Below are 17,479 nucleotides of genomic sequence, written 5' to 3'. Positions count from 1 at the left end.
TGGGAAGAATGTCAAGTAAGTCCCAGACATGTTTTAAAACCACCACAGTGACTTAGTCAACTTAATGGTGTTTACAAGACTGTTGCTTGTTTATATCATAGTTGTTCAACTCCGACATTATTGACATTTGGGGACTAGATAATTCTTTTGGGGGATGGAGCAGTGGCAGTGGCAGGAGGGGCTGTCCTTCGCACTTTAGGATGTTGAGCAACTTCACTGGCCTCCACCCACTAAATGCCAGTAGACATTCCCCTTCCCCGCAACAGTGTGACAACCAAAAATTTGTCCAGACATTACCAAAAGCCCCCAGAGGGACAAAATTGCTCCCAATTGAGAAGCACTACATTAAACAAACATGTATTAATGTTCATGGCATCCTGAAAGGAACTCTAGCTCTGAAGAGTAAATTTTAATTTTAATGCCATTTTTCTGGCTGACTTTGGATAAGTCACAGGCAGACTCTTCCCTACCTTGCTGGGTCATTGGGAGGATCAAATGGAATTATGAATGGAAAAGTATTTTGTGCACTGTAAAAGCGTATATAATGTTACTTTTCAAAATTCATATCCTTGGTATTCATCCATTTTTATCATCATTCATTATTTTAAGGGACCTCAATGGAGTGTCTATCAGAGGGTAGTAGAGTGTCAGACATGGGAGGAACTGGAGGATTCAAGGCAGTCCCTCCAGGAGCTCTGCTTTCCATTTCTAATGTTACCTGTGGAGGAGAATCTAGATCCTTACTGAATGTAAAATTTAACACTCAAAACAAAGACTTTTAAGGAAAAGTTGCATTTTTCTTTCTTAATAAAAGCAGGAGAATGTTATGCTGCTATATTCCAAACGCAGTTTTATGCTTTTGGCTTTTGCACTACTTTTATTTTTTCTTTTAAGCACTATAGCTGTAAGCCAGACACTCTAGAGCTTAAATCTGTATGTACAGTGAATGTGTGGTTCTTTTCAAAGGGCCTACAGTTTCTAAGTTTAGTTGCTTTATTTTTTTTTGAGAGGAGGGGGGATGGGCTTTCTAAATTATTTCTGCAGTATTGTCCTTTCAGCATGAAGACAATGCTATTGAGAATGATCTCCTGTAATTTTGTACATGTTCAAAGGATCTAATGCAACCTATGATCATTTTCTGTTGTACATATTCTCGGTAATGATTAGCTACACTTGAGAGTTTGAAGTCTGTTTTCTTTTTTTCCCTAGTATACTGTTATTTCTTTTTTTATTTATTTTTGGCTGCATTGGGTCTTCCTTGCTGTGCACGGGCTTTCTCTAGTTGCAGTGTGCTGGGGCTTCTCCTTGCGGTGGCTTCTCATGTTGCGGAGCACGGGCTCCAGGTGCATGGGCTTCAGTAGTTGTGGCTCGCGGGCTCTAGAGCACAGGCTCAGTAGTTGTAGCTCACGGGCTTAGTTGCTCGGTGACATGTGGGATCTTCCCAGACCTGCATTGGCACGTGGATCCTCAACCACTGTGCCACCAGGGAAGTCCCATGAAGTCTGTTTTCTTAGTTTCAAAGTCAGGGTCTGAGTAACCCCATTTCCTGCGTTTGTGGTTTCCTGGAGGGTCCATGGGCTGATAATGTTTTCTTGGCTCTCATGGTGAGTGTGTCTCAGCAAAATGTAGACATGCTGTCCTCCTATCCATTGCACAGCAGTTCTCAGAAACTTAAATGGAAACTTATTTAGGATATATTTTTTTATGTGAGAGGTGAAAAGTAGGATCACAAATTAACATGCCTTTTACAATTTCTCAAAAACTATGCCATTATCAGTAATATATAATGATATGAATAGTAAAAGAGAATAACGAAAACAAGCTGTCTTTAGTGAGTGCTCATCATTTGCTGGACACTGGGTTAGGGTTTTATATATACTGTCTGATCACAATAAGGTAGGCTCATAGATTAGGTCTATTTCACGGGTGAAAAAGCAGTGGCTTATATAGGATGAGGATCTTGTCCAAGGTCACAGAGCTATTCCAACCTCAGAGGCCAAGCTTTTAGGCTCTACGAGGTACTGTTGGTCTTGCCCGGTATGTGGATTTTTCAGTTAAAAAAAAAAATCCTTGTACTTCCAGCACTGGCATACTTCTGCCACTACATCACCCCAAAATATAGGGTTCTCCTAAAGCTAGATAAAGAGCAAAGTTAAATGTTCTCTAAAATTCTAAATAGAAAATAAAATGTGTGTATATTTGTATATACATATGTATGTACATATTTATTAATCTTTTAATCTACCTCTATATGTATCTTCTCAGTAACCTGCATTCAAGCATCTTCCTTTGAATCAGTCCAGAACTTATATTTATTGATAAACCTGGTCTTTACTGATATCCCATTATATGTATAACTTATTCTTATGTGGAAAGGTGAAACAATCAGCAGTCCATCTGTTAATTCAATTGATTATTGATCTACAACCATGTAGATACTCTGAGTAGGGGGGAATATAGCAGTAAACAAAACAAAGTCCCTACTTTTCGGGACAAAGACAGATTTACCATAAAACAGGGGAAGCTTAAGCTTCAGGCACCCTCACTCTGCAGGCCTCTTCCCATGTATTCACATGCCTGATATTTTTATTAAATATGCAAAAGTTCAGATCATTGTCTCTTTTATACCCTAAAATAACATATTTCAACAAAGACATCAACAGCAAACTGTTTGATCAACGTCATCAGTTCAAAAAGTTTCTGGATTAATCCCTTTAAAAGAAAATTTGAGGTACCTTGAAATATTATAGCTCCTGTATGATACTGGAAAACAGTCCTAAACATTTACATGACATTACAAATAAGGTGTTATGAAAATGAAAGAAACTTTCCTTAACTGTAAATAAGAATAATTTTAAACATTCAATTTATCATGCCAAAAAAATTATTTTAGAGAGTATGATTTTATAAAGTTATCAAGTAAAGAGGTGATCGAAAGATGTAGAGTTGGGCTTCCCTGGTGGTGCAGTGGTTGAGAGTCCGCCTGCCGATGCAGGGGACGCGGGTTCGTGCCCCAGTCTGGGAAGATCCCACATGCCGCGGAGTGGCTGGGCCCGTGAGCCATGGCCGCTGGGCCTGCGCGTCTGGAGCCTGTGCTCCGCAACGGGAGAGGCCACAACAGTGAGAGGCCCGCGTACCGCAAAAAAAAAAAAAAAAAGATGTAGAGCCAAGGCAAAATGTATTCCAGAAGTATGTCAGGCAATCAGTAAAAGGTATGTTTTTTAAAAAATATATTTTTCAGGTTTTAAAACTATTTATTTGCTAGGATTACTTTTCTCATCCTAAACAAAAAGTTAATTTTATACCTGAATTTGTTTCACAATTTTGTAATTTTTTCCTTAAAGAGACATTCTGTCCCAAATTGTAGACCTGTCAATCCCTACAAAACTTAACTCTTCTAATACAGATTCTAATGAGGGTGGAAGACAAATTAAAAACATAAGTACATCACATAAGAGGTAGCAATGCACAGTAAGGGGTTCAGAGAATGCTAGGCAGGGAGTGGGAAGCAGGAAGATATTTTTTTGCTTGGGCTTATATTATATCTATTGCTATATAACAAATTACCACACATGGGGTAACTTAATATACATTTATTATCTTACAGTTTCTGTGGGTCAGGAATTTGGGCATGGCTTCACTGAGGTCCTCTGCTTCAGGTTCTCTCATAAGGCTGCAACAAGGTGTCGGCCAGGGCAGGGGTCTCATCTGAATTCTTAACTGAGGAAGGATCCACTTCTGCTCATTTTAATTGTTGGCAGAATTAATTTTCTCCAGGGCTATTAGACTGAGGGCCTCAGTTCCCCATTGGTTCTCAGTGGAAGGCTGCCTTGAGTTCCTTGCCGTGTGGGCCTCTTTGCTTCATCAAAGCCAAGAAGAGAAGGCATCTACTAGCAAGACGGACGTTACAATCTTATGTAATGTAATTACAGAAGTGATACTACTCTGTGATATTTGATTCTGCATTTTGAATCTTCATTTCTATTGGTTTGAAGTCATAGATCCTGCCCTCAAGGAGAGAGGATCACACAAAGGCATGGATAGCAGGAGAGGGGGATCCCTGGGAGCCCCCTGACCACCACAGGTAATGAGGAATGGCAGCTCTGATGGGTTGATGTTTGATGTAGAAACAGAACACTCTGGGAAGAGTGTTTCATGCAGAAGAAACATGCAAAAGGTTAAGGTCAGAGTGAGTTTAAGGAAGAGCCAGGTGAGTGAGCTAAAAAGATAGGATAGGAGGTGAGGTCAGACAGGGTGGGGAGGCAATGAGTATGCAATTATCAAGAGACAAAACGTACACAAGAGAACAGTAAGTAACATTTCGAGGTAGTACATCACAATAAGAGATGCAGATGGTGAATTATAAGATGGGTGCGTACAGGCTAAAATGATAGGGGAAGACCCAAACCAAAAGTTCATAGAGAAGTGGCCTGTGAACAGAGATATAATAGAAGAAATACTACCTGTTATGTCTATCGTTTCCATACATGGCCTTGAGATGTGTCAGGCATATCTTGTTAATGAGCAAGCTATTCAACAGGCGCTGACTTGCTAAATGCACAAAAATGCTATTCTGAGAGGGAGAGGAAGAGAGGAGTTTCTCCTTTCACATAAAAGGAATTTAGGAAGATACTGTTAAAATAGAAAGTGAATTGATGAGCTGGTATTCCACTTCTTTACCCCATCCTCTCGGCCATTGGGAGCCAGTGAGTCTGCCAGATGGCAACTCATCCTCCAACATCCTCATGAAAAAAAGAGAATATATTGAGCTGTTAGGAAGCACTGTCATAATAAATGGACTTCAGAAGCAATTGTTATAGACTTTTGAAGATGTTCATTGCCTGCAAGATCAAAAGTTGTGAAAGGGCATCAAAATCACCCAACAATGTGCGCAATACTCTAATACTTGATGTAGTTACTTTGTCACAAAATAACGACTTGTATTTTTTTCATACAAAATGTGAACCTTAAATGATATAACTTGAATTAGTATATATCTCTCCTGTATTTATATATGCACATCTGTATATTGACAGGCTTATCTTTGAAACGCAGCATAGTAAATTGAAAATTTCTGATACTATCCAATTTCCCCCATCTTAGTCTGCTGGAGCCGCCGTAGCAAGACACTACTGAATGGGATGGGTGGCTTTAACAACAGAAATTTATTTTCTCACGGCTCTGGAGATAGTAGTCCAAGATCAAGAGGTCATTAAGGTTGATTTCTGGTGATGCCTCTCTTCCTGGCTTGTAGACTGCTGCCTTTTGTCTGTGTCTTCATGTGCCCTTTCCTCTGTATGTACATGCAGAGAGAGAGATCTGGTGTCTCTTCCTCTTTTTATATGAACACCAGTCCTATCAGATTAGGTTCCCACGTTTATGACCTCTTTTAACTGAATTACCTCCTTAAAGGTCCTATCTTCATATATAGTCACATTAGGAATTAGGGGTTCAACATGGGAATTGGGGGAAGATGTAATTCATCCATAATGCCCCTTTAGGCTTAACTACATAGTAATGCATTTATTTCTGCACGGAAGTGAGGCACATGTTTCTTTAATATGCATGCAGAGTAAATGTCAAATAAATGATACACGCACACATCATTTTTAAAAAAGTGGTCATAAATTACGAAGCAGAACAAATTATGAAATCATTACCCAGATATTAGCTGTAATCTCTTTGCTTCTTAAAATTGAAATATAATACTTTTGAATCCCTATTCCACCCTTATAGGAAAATATAGTGCTCTCCCAAGATTTCTCTGAACCCCCAGGAGTTATCCATTTTCATTGTCATTCAGCCCTCAATACCCAGATGGGGGAGTTTTTGTTCTCCACCCTGACAAGTCTGATATTTGATTTTACGCTCTGTAAAAACTAATACGTTAGCTCGTTACAGTTTCATGGATGCTGACAAATGACATGAGGTGCCTGAGTCAGAGACCAAGGACTTTATTACTCATAGCATGACAGGTAGCACGAGCATGTTTACATCCATTTCCCTGAGCTTCCCCACAAAGTATCATGAGGGCAACGGGAAGGGATCCAAATGGAAGCCTACACGTTGAGTAGGTTGCATTAGGAGAGAGGAAAACTCAGTTTGGTGACCTGCTGTTTCACAGCAAGAATTCAGCAAACCCATTCTTTGTCCTGGAGAGTGAGATTTACCTTACCCTCAAGCTTTCTTGCTGCAAACACAACCCTGAAAAAATGGCCCAGGTAAACATCGGGCAGGATCTAACTTTACTGGCATACCCGTCATATTGAATTGAATGGTGGTCCCCCAAAGATATTTCTATATCTCAGTCCTCAAAATCTGTGAATATTACCTTATTTAGATAGAGGGGCTTTGAAGACCACCTTGTGGAAACTGTTGGCAGAAACATGAATGTCGAAGCCACTTCCAGTGAGGGCTCGGAAGGAAATGAGGAACATGTTGTTGGAAACTGAAGGAATGGTGATCCCTGTTATATAGCGGCAGAAAGTTTGGCCTAACCGTGTCCTGCTGTTGTGTGGGAAGCTTTCAAGCAATTAACTTAGATATTTAGCTGAGGAGATTTCCAAGCAAAATGTTGAGGGTGCAGACTGCTTTTTTCCTTGCTGAAGGTAGTAAAGTGCAAGAGGAAAGAGATAAATTGAGGAAGGAAGCATTAAACAAAATAAGAACAGTACTTAATGATTTGAGAAATCCTTAGTCTATCCAGATTCAAAAAAAAAAGAGCAAATATTAGGGGACTCATTGTTAGGAAAGTGTGCTCTGAAGGGAAGGCGAAGAGTGTGGTTGGAAAACGTTTTGCTGAATGGATTAGGCGTGTGATTCCTGGATCCTCTCAACCGTCTCAGCAGAGGCCAGGAAGAGAGAGAGAGTTATCCAGGAAAGATCTGTGGAGAGCTCTCTTGTCAAATGGCACAGATCCCCATGACATACACAGGAGACCTACAAGGTTTTTAGGAATGTTGTCTCAGCAGAAATGCTGCTCTTGAACTGAAGGGGACAAAGAAGAAGAGGCCAGTAGAGCTGTTGCAGGCCCAGAGGACAGAGCCTTGAGCAACAGAGGATTATTTTCAGGCCTGAAAACCTAATGGAATTTGACCTGCTGTGTTAAACTTTCTTGGTACCAGCGACTCCTTTATTCCTTCTGATTTCCCTTTTAAATGGAAATGTCTCTCACATGCCTGTCACACCATCCTTTTTTAGAAGCAGAGAAATTATTTTCTAGGTTCACAGACCCCCAGATAGGGAGAAATTTGCCCCAAGACAGATCATACCTGGAGTTTCACCCATCCCTGATTTAGATGAGAGTGTTTCTCCTGGACTCTTAAGCACAGTTCTTCTGGGAACCTTTGCTGTCCCCTAAGAGAGTTCCCCCATGTCTTGGTGATAACTGGACCTTCCTGCTCCCCTGCCTTTGCCAGTACCTCTGCAGCTTCTGAGGACCAGTCCCCACCAGCCATGGGATAGAGATTTGCTCCACATTCTTAAATCAGTGACACCCTGTGCTTGCACTTTCATAGACATTCAGACCTTAGAGTTCATGTATATGAGTAATTTGGATTTTATTTTATTTTTTATTGAGATATAATTGACATATTAGCTTCAAGTGTACAGCACAATTAACTTTTAGAATTTTTATTGGAGTATATTTGACTTAATCTTATGTTAGTTTCTGGTGTACAGCAAAGTGAATCAGTTTTATATATATATATATATATATATATATATATATATATATATATATCTCCATTCAGATTCTTTTCCCATGTAGGTTATTACAGAATACAGATAGAGTTCCCTGTGCTAATCAGTGGGTCCTTATTACTTATCTATTTTATATATAGTAATGTGTATATGTTAATCCCAATCTTCTAATTTATCACTTTCCCCCCACATTTCCCCTTTGGTAACCATATGTTTGATTTCGAGATCTGTGAGTTTCTGTTTCATAAATAAGTTTATTTGTATCATTTTTTATTAGATTCCACATGTAAGTGATATCATATGATATCTGTCTTTCTGTCTGACATTACTTAGTATGATAATCTCTAGGTTCATCCATGTTGCTGCAAATGGCATCATTTTGTTCTTTTTCATGGCTGAGTAATATTCCATTCTATATATGTACCACACCTTTTTTATCCATTCCTCTGTTGATGGACATTTAGATTGTTTACATGTCTTTCCTATTGTAAATAGTGCTGCAGTGAACATCGGGGTGCATGTATCTTTTCAAATTATGATTTTCTTCGGATATATGCCTGGTTGTGGGATTGCTGGATCACATGGTAGTTTTATATTTAGTTTTGTTTTTGGTTTTGTTTTTTTATGCCTGCGTTGGGTCTTTGTTGCTATGTGCAGGCTTTCTCTAGTTGCGGCAAGGGGAGGCTACTCTTTGTTGTGATGCGCAGGCTACTCATTGCGGTGGCTTCTCTCGCTGTGGAGCACGAGCTCTAGGCGCACAGGCTTCAGTAACTGTGGCACACAGGCTCAGTAGTTGTAGCACATGGGCTTAGTTGCTTCATAGCATGTGGGATCTTCCCGGACCAGGGCTTGAACCCGTGTCCCCTACATTGGCAGGCGGGTTCTTAACCACTGCGCCACCAGGGAAGCCCTATATTTAGTTTTTTAAGGAACCTCCATACTGTTCTCCATAGTGGTTGTATCACTTTGCATTCCCAGCAACAGTGTAGGAGGGTTCCCTTTCTTCACACCCTCTCCAGCATTTATTGTTTGTAGATTTTTTTGATGATGGCCATTCTGATTGGTGTGAGGTGATACCTCATTGTAGTTTCAATTTGCGTGTCTCTAATAATTAGTGATGTTGAGTAGCTTTTCATGTGCTTCTTGGCCATCTGTATGTCTTCTTCGGAGAAATGTCTATTTAGGTCTTCTGCCCATTTTTGATTAGATTGTTTGTTTTCAACACAATGATTTGATACATGTATATATTGCAAAATGATTGCCACAATAAGTCTAGTTAACATCTGTTACCACACATAATTACAGATTTTTTTCTTGTGTTGAGAGCTTTTAAGATCTATTCTCTTAGCAGCATTCAAACGTACAATACAGTATTATTAACTATAGTCACCATGCTGTACCTTACACCCCCCTGACTTATTTTATAACTAAAAGAGTTCTTGTATTTTTGTTTACTACTTAACAGACATTTCCTCCCGAAAATGCCAGCATACATCTGCAGGAATGGGCTAGAATGCAATAAGAGAGTCCTAGTTAAAAATACTCCTCTCTTCCCAATTCTACCTCTTGCTTTGGGCCTTAATTCTCTTCTCTTAACATGAATTTTTTTCCCCTTTAACTCTCTGGATCTTTTTGCAACTGAACCCCTTCCGTGAAAAGCCAGCCCCACCTGCCCTTCAACGTATGTAGATATGCTTAAGTTTTGCATTAGCCACACAAATTAGACTTTCCTACCATCTTCTACTACAAATATGTGTCATTGAGCTCTGACAGTGATATCATGGAAATCAAGACACTTCCTGACAAAATCTTGTGTTGAATATAGAATGATATATTTTGTTTAATACATTTATTTCTGCCCTTGTTTTCCAAAGATTTTGTTCCTTTCTGAGCTTCACTACATATTGAGAACAAAACTGGGTTAACTATATCTCATTACCAAACATATATTTATTTCTCTTTTGAATTATCTTATAATTTAAAATCAGGTTCCAGAATAAAGTGGGAGAATGAACTCCATTTTTACTTAAACTAATTCTTAATTATTAAAGTTTCCCAGAAATCTGTTTCAGAGATGAGCAGGAACTCTCAGGGCAGGAGGTGCTATAAAATTTTTAAATGAGTGGAAGAAAAAAGAAGTTTGCATTAATCAGTGTGTGCTTAACTATCTGGTTTGCCTGTGGATATAAAAATGACAACAAGCCAGGTTATAATCAAGGATGAAACACGACACCCTTTTAATTGTGGACAGAGAGGAAATTAGTTAACCCTCCAGGACATACATTGCTTATTTTTGCAGTAAAGTTTCCTGAGATTCCCTGAATACTTGGGCTCGGTTACTATCAACAAATATACAGCAAGGTCACCTTGGATAAGTACTTTGCTGCACTATTACTGCGTTCACAGGCATCCGCATGAGGACAGGGGGGAAGAGTTACACTCTGACATGACCCTGACAGGACAAGGCTGAAGTCACCTTGAAACTCACTGCATCTAATATAGACCTGGAATGCATAAATTAATAATCTATGATTTGCTGGGCCAGTTTCTCACCGTCCCCATACTCTTCTCTTTCACTTCTCCATAATACTGAGCAGAATGTTCCTTGGGCCTGGAATGACCTTGGCCTTCCTCTTTATGCAGTGAATTCCAGCTCATCCTCCAAGGTCCATGGATTGCCACCTCTTCTATGAAGGCTTCAAACTCAGATGTACCCTCTTCTCAACTTTTGGATCAGGGTTCTTTTAGCTTTCTGAAATTTAATGCTTATCCCATGATGATATAATTGTTCATTATTTTATTCCAATTACAAGAATGAAAGCTCAAAGACAGCAGAGATCTTGTCTGTTTTGTTCATTGCTATATCTCCAGGACCTAGGAAAATGCCTCGCACAAAGGAGTTGGATAAATATTTTTTGAATGATTCATTTCTTAGTGTGTGGGCATGTTTGGGGGGTAAGGAAACACAATGAACCAAATAGGGTTGTTATTTTCCATATGATTCAGTTAATTTATGAGAACAGACATAGGAACACATTACTATGACCAGTGGGATTGTAAAGAGGAAATAGACATTGAATTAGACCGAATACTTACATTAAATTTATAGAAGCTAATTAGCTATCATAGGCAAAGTGTGAAATGGTGACATAGTGAGTTTTAAATATATATTTGAGAAAAATAAGTATAGTGAACTGAGATTGTCCAGATTTATCAAAAGTGGCAGGCTCTTGAGGGAAGGATTGAAGTACAGGAAAGAAGAGATTTAGTATCAAGGAATGAAGGAGTGGTGATGGAGAAGGACATGTTTTGTGAGAAAAATGAGCAGACCGTTTATGAATGGAAATTCTGGACAACAAGTTTGAGAAGATGAGCCAGACCAAGACTCAGATATCAGCTACCAATTGTGTGACACTGAGCAAGAAAGACATCTAATCTCCATGAGTTGCAGTTTCCATATTTGTACGTTGGTAATAATAGCTAGGTTTTGCTGTTTCACAAGGTTGGTGGGGATCAAATGAATCAAGATGATTCTGACATAGGCGGACAAACATAAGCATTAAGAAATAGTAGGCTACAAATTGGAATATACATTATGGTTTAAATATTGGAAAAAATACTGGAAGGAAATCAACTGCACTTGCATGAGAATGATATGATTATGAGTGATCTTTCTCCCCCTAATTTTGTCTATATTCCATATCATTATCAAAGAACACATATTCATTAAAAATTCATTTCATTCAACAAATATTACCCTAGGTGCTGGGAAAGTAGGAGTGAATAAAAGAAATAAGATCTGAACTCTCAAGTCGCTTAGATTTTAGTAGGCAGAGAGACACAGAACAATACAGATACATAAGATCACTTCAGATGATAAGCGCTGCGATGTTGGGGTAATGATGGAGAAGGATGTTGCTGGTAGAGGAGTGAGGGGAGGTCTCTACGAGAACAGCAGAGACTTGAGCAAAGACTTAAATGGTGAATAGGTGGCAGGACACAAATACCGAGTGGGGAAGAGTGCTGTAGGCAGTGGGTCAAGCCGCTGCAAAGGCCATAAGCAGAATGAACTGGATGTGTTCAAGGGACAGAAGGAGAGCCAGGGTGGCTGGAGCACAGTGAGCGAGGACAGTGGTGGAAAGTGAAAATCACCAGATACACAAGGGCCAGATCATGAAGGGCTTTTGAAACTGTGGTAAGGAAATTGGATTTTATTCTCAGACATTGGGGTATTAAGCAGAGAGATGAAATAATGTGATTTACATTTTTTAACTAATAGTTTATATATGTATGTATATACACATGCATATATGTATGTAAACACATAGTATATACATATAAGTTTGTATGTACACATTTGTGCGTATATATAATAAAATTTAACTGCTACGTGATAAAATGGACTCCATCGTGATTTCATGTCATGCCATGATCTGCCAAGGTCTAATTAATAGGGAAAAAAATGAGGTCATTATATATATAACCATATGTGGTCTTTCTAGCAAAAGATATTTTAAAAGAGGAGACAGTTTGATATCACCTCCCCAAGCTTTTACTAGTTTGTTAGATAATTGGTAACGTATTTAAATAGGATTTATTGAGTTCTACGCTATGGGGTAAAGTTAAACTGTTGATTGGAAACACCAATATTCTGAATGTCAGTTCTGGTTCTCTGCTTACTTTGCTACATTATTTTCGTTTGCATTTTATTTCCTGAAAAGTATAAAGAAGCAGTGGTGCATATCAAAAATAGATATTAAGGAGAAAATTTGCAAATGTGAAGCTGTGTAGATTTTGCTACAGAGTATTTGAAAATTATGATTTGTCCTTCTCTTCCTGGCAACATATTTATTTCTAAGAAATAATAGTGACCTGAGCGCTCTTGAGTGAACAGATCCACAGTAGAATGATCTTGGCAGGTAAAGAGGCACGTCAACTACTTTAAGTCCCCAAAGCTTCATCACTGACCTCATTATTCCTTTGGAGCACATTTCAGAATCTGTCCCCAGAAGTACACGGGCATAATGGAAGAGCCAGCCCTTTTCCTCCATCCTTTCAATGCCTGAAACAATAGATTTATGAAATACTGTGCACTTTCAATGTGGCCCAGAAAGTGGGTTATTCCTTTGTGAAAACACATATTGATGGAACTTCGATGTCAGTTTTGAAAAGTCCACTCTGCCTTCAGTGTCTGCTAAGGTAACTCCTGATCTCAAACAGCTTAAAGTCTGTTCCCATCTCCATAGAGAATGTTAATACCCACACAATCTTCTTTCTCTAGAACATAGGATGACCAGCATTAATGCTGTCAGTGTCAGAGGGGGAGACTTCATCAACCTTACTCTTTCCCCTCTTTCCCTTTCCATCACAAACAAGGTTTTTTAAAAAGGTCTATCCAGGCTTTATCCTATCAAGGCCTTTGTTGTTTCTGAAAATGAATATCATTTCTCGAACGCTCAGAAAGAAGCATCAGAAAGCAAAACCACTTTTGCAGTTCCTGCTGGAATAAAAGATATGACCCCTTTCCCTTACATTTCATTCTCAGAAATGATCCTTTCTGAAAAAAGTGATACAATTTTCAAGCAGCTGTGATTTTTTTTTTTACCTCCTTTGATGTATTCAGCAATGCTCTTTCAACAGACATTTCATATAGAGTTCGTGTCAAGGTCTTCAGGGAGATTCAGAAGAAGTAGAAGATAACCTTCCAACCCTGCCCTTGGGTGGTTTAGAGTCTTGCATTAGGAAGGACAAATAGAACTGAAGTTACTTAATCCCTAGAGGTAATATGTTGTTTAAGAATTCAAGCTCTTCAGTCAGACAGCCCTGTGTTCAAATCCTGCCCTTCCCTTATCACTTTCTACCTGTGAGACACACTTATCCCCAGGAACCTCAGAAATTTCTGCAAAACAAATATAATATTAGCAATCAGGGAATTCCCTGGCTGTCCAGTGCTTAGGACTCCATGCTTCTGTTGCAGCGGACACAGGTTTGATCCCTGGTTGGGGAACTGAGATCCTGCAAGCCGTGCTGTGTGGCCAAAAAAAAAAAAAAAAAAAAAATCATATTTTAGGATTTCTATGAAGATGAATGAAATAATGAATCATGGAAGTAGAGTACTTAGCATGGTGTCAGGGCCCCAAATTAGTACTTAAAAATCAGTAGCCACTATTTCTTGGTAAACATTGATAAAGAGAATAATTATTACTTCAAACATTTTTTTAAGTGGCCTTTGATAATTATATTACAAACTTTTATTCACAAATTGTAAATATGGACTACGTTTTTATTTTTCCTTCATAGGCATTTTAAATTGCTGTGTGGCGTACAATGTTGGTCTCCCGGAAGCAAAGATATTTTCTGGTCCTTCAAGTGAACAGTTTGGCTATGCAGTGCAGCAGTTCATAAATCCAGAAGGCAACTGGTAAGAATAGTCTCTTCTTTATGACTTCAGTAAAAACACTAAATAAATTTAATATTTGACTACAAATGCTTGTTCAGATTGGTGCATGTATATGTTATTAATGGGTAGTCCTCAAATATCCTTAAATGAAGGATTTTTCTTTGGGAGTCGGTAACTCTCAGATTAATAACTGATGGGATGGCATAAAGGTACTTTTTTTAAACCTAGATAGAAACTTTTCTATAAATATTCCATAGTAAATTCATAATACCAGGTTTTGACCATTTGATGTTAGACAGATAGATAAATAGATTTGTCTTCCTTTCTTACTCTGTAAACTGGTATCCATTAGGCTTTGTAAATGCTCAGCTGGCTAGTGCTGCCGCTGGACCATTTCTAGGTGGTAGAATTGTTCCCTAAATTTTCTCCTTGAGCAAAGCTTTGTCTACTGGCTTCATTCTAAGTCAGCGTTCCCTACTCCAGGTGACAAAGGGTCCTCACAAGCATTCATGCTCCCTTTTGCAGCAGAAGCCTCCAGACAGATCCTAGCTCAGCTAGAACTCTTTCCAAAGAGTAAATGGGCTGTTGTTGGCTTATCAAATAAGGGCTATAATTTATACCTGTCAACTAAAAAAATTATTCACACCCTAAAAGATGAGAGTCATGTTTTATCCGGTGGGAAATTTTAGGACTTCAAGCCCTGGAGGCCACATCTCAAGTAACCCTGAGAGAACTGCTCCCAGGAGGCGAGGGGGCAGCCAGGATATATAAGAGTTTTGCAACAAAGGGCAGGTAGTCTGAATGTCAAAAGAAGGAAAAGAATAAAATATATAGGAATAAACCTACCTAAGGAGACAAAAGACCTGTATGCAGAAAATTATAAGACACTGGTGAAAGAAATTAAAGATGATACAAACAGATGGAGAGATATACCACGTTCTTGGATTGGAAGAATCAACATTGTGAACATGCCTCTACTACCCAAAGCAATCTACAGATTCAATGCAATCCCTATCAAACTACACACTGGCATTTTTCACAGAACTAGAACAAAAAATTTCACAGTTTATATGGAAACACAAAATGCCCTGAATAGCCAAAACAATCTTGAGAATGAAAAACGGAGCTGGAGGAATCAGGCTCCCTGACTTCCGACTATACTACAAAGCTACAGTAATCAAGACAGTATGGTACTGGCACAAAAACAGAAAGATAGATCAATGGAACAGGATAGAAAGCCCAGAGATAAACCCATGCACATATGGTCACCTTATCTTTGTTAAAGGAGGCAGGAATGTATAGTGGAGAAAGAACAGCCTCTTCAATAAGTGGTGATGGGAAAACTGGACAGGTACATGTAAAAGTATGAGATTAGATCACTCCCTAACACCATACACAAAAATAAGCTCAAAATGGATTAAATGGATTAAAGACCAGAATGGATTAAGGCCAGAAACTATCAAACTCTTAGAGGAAAACATAGGCAGAACACTCTATGACATAAATCACAGCAAGGTCCTTTTTGACCCACCTCCTAGAGAAATGGAAATAAAAAGAAAAATAAACAAATGGGACCTAATGAAACTTAAAATCTTTTGCACAGCAAAGGAATCCATAAACAAGACCAAAAGACAACTCTCAGAATGGGAGAAAATATTTGCAAATGAAGAAACTGACAAAGGATTAATCTCCAAAATTTATAAGCAGCTCATGCAGCTCAATAACAAAAAAACAAACAACCCAATCCAAAAATGGGCAGAAGATCTAAATAGACACTTCTCCAAAGAAGATATACAGGTTGCCAACAAACACATGAAAGAATGCTCAACATCGTTAATCATTAGAGAAATGCAAATCAAAACTACAATGAGATATCATCTCACACCAGTCAGAATGGCCATCATCAAAAAATCTACAAACAATAAATGCTGGAGAGGGTGTGGAGAAAAGGGAACACTCTTGCACTGCTGGTGGGAATGTCAATTGGTACAGCCAATATGGAGAACAGTATGGAGTTTCCTTAAAAAGCTACAAATGGAACTACCATACGACCCAGCAATCCCACTACTGGGCATATACCCTGAGAAAACCATAATTCAAAAAGAGTCATCTACCAAAATGATCATTGCTGCTCTATTTACAGTAGCCAGGAGATGGAAGCAACCTAAGTGTCCATCATCGGATGAATGGATAAAGAAGATGTGGCACATATATACAATGGAATATTACTCAGGCATAGAAAGAAACGAAATTGAGTTAATTGTAGTGAGGTGGATGGACCTAGAGTCTGTCATACAGAGTGAAGTAAGTCAGAAAGAGAAAGACAAATACCGTATGCTAACACATATATATGGAATCTAAGGGGGGAAAAAAATGTCATGAAGAACCTAGGGGTAGGACGGGCGTAAAGAAGACACAGACCTACTAGAGAATGGACTTGATGATATGGGGAGGGGGAAGGGTAAGCTGAGACAAAGCGAGAGAGTGGCATGGACATATATACACTACCAAACGTAAAATAGATAGCTAGTGGGAAGCAGCCGCATAGCACAGGGAGATCAGCTCGGTGCTCTGTGACCACCTAGAGGGGTGGGATAGGGAGGGTGGGAGGGTGGTAGACGCAGGAAGGAAGAGATACGGGAACATATGTATATGTATAACTGATTCACTTTGTTATAAAGCAGAAACTAACACACCATTGTCAAGCAATTATACTCCAATAAAGATGTAAAAAAAATTAATTAAAAAAAAGATTACTGTCAATTAAAGAAAGCCAGATATGTCAAGTTAAAGAATTTAGCGCTTTTCTGTGTATGGGAAGATGCAAGAATCTGAACTCGCTGAGATCATTCCTTTGATGTGCACCTCAGCTATCTGGGGCCAGTATCCTGTGTTTTCATACCCTGAGTTTCCTCAGGGCTCACGGAAGGGAGTGGCTGCAGTCTGTTGGCTGCCAGATGGCAGGTGTTCTTTCCTTCCTGTGCCCTCAGGGCTCATCAGCTCATCATCGGCTGTGGCTGCAATGATGATGACTGTGGCATCCTTTGTTTACTGACATGGCAGGCAGTATTCCATCTTTCATACCCTTTTTCCTGTGTGAACTTATGCAAAACATGGAATTCAAGGAAACACTTATCCACATTTTGAAGCGTGCCTGTCTGTATGGTGGGGAAGCAAAATGAAATGGTCACTCGTACGGGTAGTGTGTCTCGGAAGACATCTTGGAGGAGGTGAATCATGAGGTGGGTCTTAGGAGTGGAGATGAACAGGGGGGAGAATATTGTGAACTCATTCCTGCTTCAGAGCTTCGGTGCGCGCGCTTTGCTCCTGGAAGGGACAGTCTTCCCAAGATTTTTCTCTTATTTCTCAGTTTTGCTC

At 39.1% G+C, this 17,479-nt stretch overlaps 1 protein-coding gene across 1 annotated transcript in view; it reads left to right on the top strand.

Moving 5' to 3' along the window:
- ITGA2 (integrin subunit alpha 2) overlaps positions 1–17,479 on the top strand; it is a 103,672-nt gene that overhangs the window by 11,032 nt on the left and 75,161 nt on the right. The window contains exon 2 of the mRNA XM_082836794.1: positions 14,002–14,122. Coding sequence (XP_082692920.1) covers positions 14,002–14,122 — 121 coding nt within the window. The remainder of the gene's footprint in view (positions 1–14,001; positions 14,123–17,479) is intronic.

Source organism: Leucopleurus acutus (genome assembly GCF_964270905.1).
Source record: "Leucopleurus acutus genome assembly, chromosome: 3".
NCBI classification, from domain to species: domain Eukaryota; kingdom Metazoa; phylum Chordata; class Mammalia; order Artiodactyla; family Delphinidae; genus Leucopleurus; species Leucopleurus acutus.
The sequence above is the reverse complement of the archived record's forward strand: the minus strand, read 5'-3'. Positions and strand labels throughout refer to the sequence as shown.